Below are 3,444 nucleotides of genomic sequence, written 5' to 3' on the forward strand. Positions count from 1 at the left end.
GGGAGAGAAGGGAAATGGAAATAGAGGAAGGATAAAGAAAATCGGAGAGAGGAAAGATAAAGTGATGGGATGAAGGAAGGAGGAATGAGACAGGAGATGCTGAGGATTAAACAGAGAACGCCAGAAGCAATGAGGGAGTGAGGGGACAAGTGTGGGAGTAATTGGCAGAAATGGTAGATGGAAGGGGAGAATAAGAGAGACAGAGAGATTTGGAATGGGGTGATTGATGTGGACAACGATGAGTGACCAATCGAACGTGCTTCTCTCTCAGAGGAGGTAAGGGCGCTGAATGTGACAATCGGTGCCCTGACACCAATACGGGGGGTGCTGGGTGCCAGCCTGACCATTCCCTGCTTCGCCTCTTATTCCGAGCCCCCCCAGACTCCCGGTACACCGAGGGTCAAGTGGAGTTTTATTCGCGATGGCAACGAGACTGACATCCTGGTGGCCACGGTGCTCAAAGTGAAGGTCAACGAGAGGTACCACCGGAGGGTGACACTGCCACATTACCCAGCCACGGTCACCGATGTCTCCCTGGAGATTCGTCAACTGCTCAGCAATGACTCAGGGATCTACCGCTGTGAGGTGCAACACGGGATAGACGATGCACAGGACTTCACTGAGCTTGTTGTTAAAGGTAACGGGAGAGTGGGGTGTGCTGCACGGTCAGAGGGTCAGCGCTGAGGGAGTGGGCACTGTCCGAGGGTCAGCGCTGAGGGAGCAGGCACTGTCAGAGGGTCAGTACTGAGGGAGTGGGCACTGTCAGAGGGTCAGCACTGAGGGAGCAGGCATTGTCGGAGGTTCAGTGCTGAGGGAGCGGGCACTGTCAGAGGGTCAGCGCTGAGGGAGCAGGCACTGTCGGAGGGTAAGTACTGAGGGAGTGGGCACTGTCAGAGGGTCAGTGCTGAGGGAGCAGGCACTGTCGGAGGGTCAGCGCTGAGGGAGAGGGCACTGCTGGAGGGTCAGCACCGAGGGAGTGCCGCATTGTCAGGGGGTCAGCACCGAGGGAGTGCCACATTATCGGTGGGGGGGTCAGTGCTGAGGGAGCAGGCTCTGTCAGAGGATTTTAAGACTGACTGTCCTGAGCTGGAGTATAGTGTCTGCTAACAGCTGCCTCACTTTGTGGATGATCATGGATTGGAGGAGATTAAAAGGGTAGAGCTGGGTGAAGGGGGTGTTGTTACCTGGGCCATGCATATGGATCTAAGGAGATAGGAAGTGGGCAGGGAGAGACTAGCCTCTTGGGGTTGGGAGGGGGATTGCGGACTGTATTGTGGGTCTTTTTGCACCTCTCCTTCTGACCTCGCACTTTTCCAGGTGTCGTATTTCACTACCGTGAGACCTCCACTCGCTACGCCTTCAGCTTTGCCAGAGCACAGCAGGCCTGTGCTGACGTCAGTGCCAGGATAGCTACCCCTGAGCAGCTGGAGACTGCCTATGCCAGTGGCTTTGAGCAGTGTGATGCCGGCTGGCTGTCTGATCAAACTGTGCGGTAAGTGACCACCACCCTGTCTGTATATGCCCCACAGGAGATCACGGTATCGTCATTGTGCCCTGTGTCACATGTAATTACAGTAACAGCAGCCCACACCAGTTACCCTAACCTGCACTCTGACCTGTGTACGTGTCACATTGCACAGTTGGTTCTGTCCTTCCACTCTCCATCCAATGCAAGTTATTGACTAGAGTCATACAATCACACAGCACGGGGAAATAGACCTTTCAGTACAAGCCATCCATACTGACCAGATATCCTAACCTAATCTATTCCCATTTGCCAACATTTGCCCCAAATCCCTCTAAACCCTTCCTATTCATATATCCATCCAGATGCCTTTTAAATGCTGTAACTGTACCAGCCTCCACCACTTCCTCTGGCAGCTCCATTCCATACACGTACCACCCTCTGTCTGAAAAAGTTGCAAATCCACAACACTGGGGAAAACTTAAATAAACCTGTTGGACTATAACCCGGTGTCGTGTGATTTTTGACTGTGTCCATCCCAGTCTAACACTGGCACTTCCACAGTTGCCCCTTAGGTCCCTTTTAAATCTTTCCCCTCTCACCCTAAACCCATATGCTTTAGTTTTGGACTACCGTACCCTGGGGAATAGATCTTGTCTATTTATCCTATCCATGCCCCTCATTATTTCATAAACCTTTAGAAGGTCACTCCTCAGCCTTCAACGCTCCAGGGAAACCAGCCCCAGCCTATTTAGCAACGCTCCAGGGAAACCAGCCCCAGCCTATTTAGCCCCTCCCTATAGCTCAAATCCTCCAACCTGGCAACATCATGACCAGGACCTAAACTCTAACTGCCCATTATATTTGGATCCCTAACTTGACTCATTCTAACTCTAGCCTAACCCTATCCAACCTTTGTGCCAACTCTAACCTCCTGCCTGCAATCCTTAACAACATTAAATAACCTACCCCTGACCCCTAAACAGTACCATTCTTAATCTGAACTAATCCTACTGTAACTCTGTCCTAATTTCCTGCCTGCAAGACTTAATGACATTATGTAATCTAACCTGAAACTTGATCCTAACTCTTAACATAATCCTTAAACGAACTCTAATTTGATCCTGTGCTAACTCTAACTCTGTAGCCATCCTGAATAACATTATGTAACCTAGTCCCCGTCCCCAAACATGGCCACAACTCTTTGTGTGATCCTAATCCTAACTCTAATTTAGATTTAGCTCTCATTCCTAATCCAAAAGTATCCTTAGCCCTAACCTAATTTTCACCCTCATCCTAACCCAGCAGAGAAAGGCACAATGGGAGATATAGGGCTTTATTTCCGCTACCTAACTCTCTTTCGACTTAGTCCTTTCCAGCTCTCGCTATTCCCCACCTCACCTTCGATGTTTTGCACAACACACAATGGACTTTCCCTGTGAATACTTATGTGGTACACGGGTGTTTTAACTGGTGGTAGTTCCTGGTTTAAAAAAATTGCAAACATTCACCGTGATTTTGGTGGTTGGAAGGCACTCAGTTGGACGTGATAACAATTCTGAGTGAAAGAAAAAGGCAAAAAGTAGATAAAACTGCCCCCAAATAGGCTCTAATGTTGCAGTGGTAGTATCCTGACCTATGAACCAGGAGTTCCAGGTTCAAGTCCCACCTGCTGCAGAGAGCTGCAACAACATCTCTGAACAGGTTAACCAAATGAAACAAAGTCTTAGTCCTGATGGTCATGGTCATTCCCACCCGATGCTAATTCTAACCTAATGGGAATCCTGAGATCACCTGGACCCATATCCTCACTTCCCCAGCAATTTCTGTTCTTGGTTCAGATCTCCAGCCTCCCACAGCTCTTTGTTTATGCAAATTCAAAACTCCGAGCACCGTGTTGATGTGAGTCTAACAAAGTTAATGAATGGAAGTGGAAGTGTTTTTCCAAGTTCGGGTGTGGCCTTGATTGACGCTCTCTC

At 49.4% G+C, this 3,444-nt stretch overlaps 1 protein-coding gene across 1 annotated transcript in view; it reads left to right on the top strand.

Moving 5' to 3' along the window:
* The window catches only part of LOC122547442 (brevican core protein-like), a gene marked incomplete at its 3' end in the record, with an annotated part of 10,830 nt that extends 9,338 nt beyond the window's left edge, over window positions 1–1,492 (top strand). The window contains exons 3-4 of the mRNA XM_043686063.1: window positions 272–637; window positions 1,318–1,492. Coding sequence (XP_043541998.1) covers window positions 272–637; window positions 1,318–1,492 — 541 coding nt within the window. The remainder of the gene's footprint in view (window positions 1–271; window positions 638–1,317) is intronic.
* Between the last annotated feature and the right edge of the window lie 1,952 nt (window positions 1,493–3,444).

Source organism: Chiloscyllium plagiosum, unplaced genomic scaffold (assembly GCF_004010195.1).
Source record: "Chiloscyllium plagiosum isolate BGI_BamShark_2017 unplaced genomic scaffold, ASM401019v2 scaf_6977, whole genome shotgun sequence".
Classification (NCBI taxonomy): Eukaryota; Metazoa; Chordata; class Chondrichthyes; order Orectolobiformes; family Hemiscylliidae; genus Chiloscyllium; species Chiloscyllium plagiosum.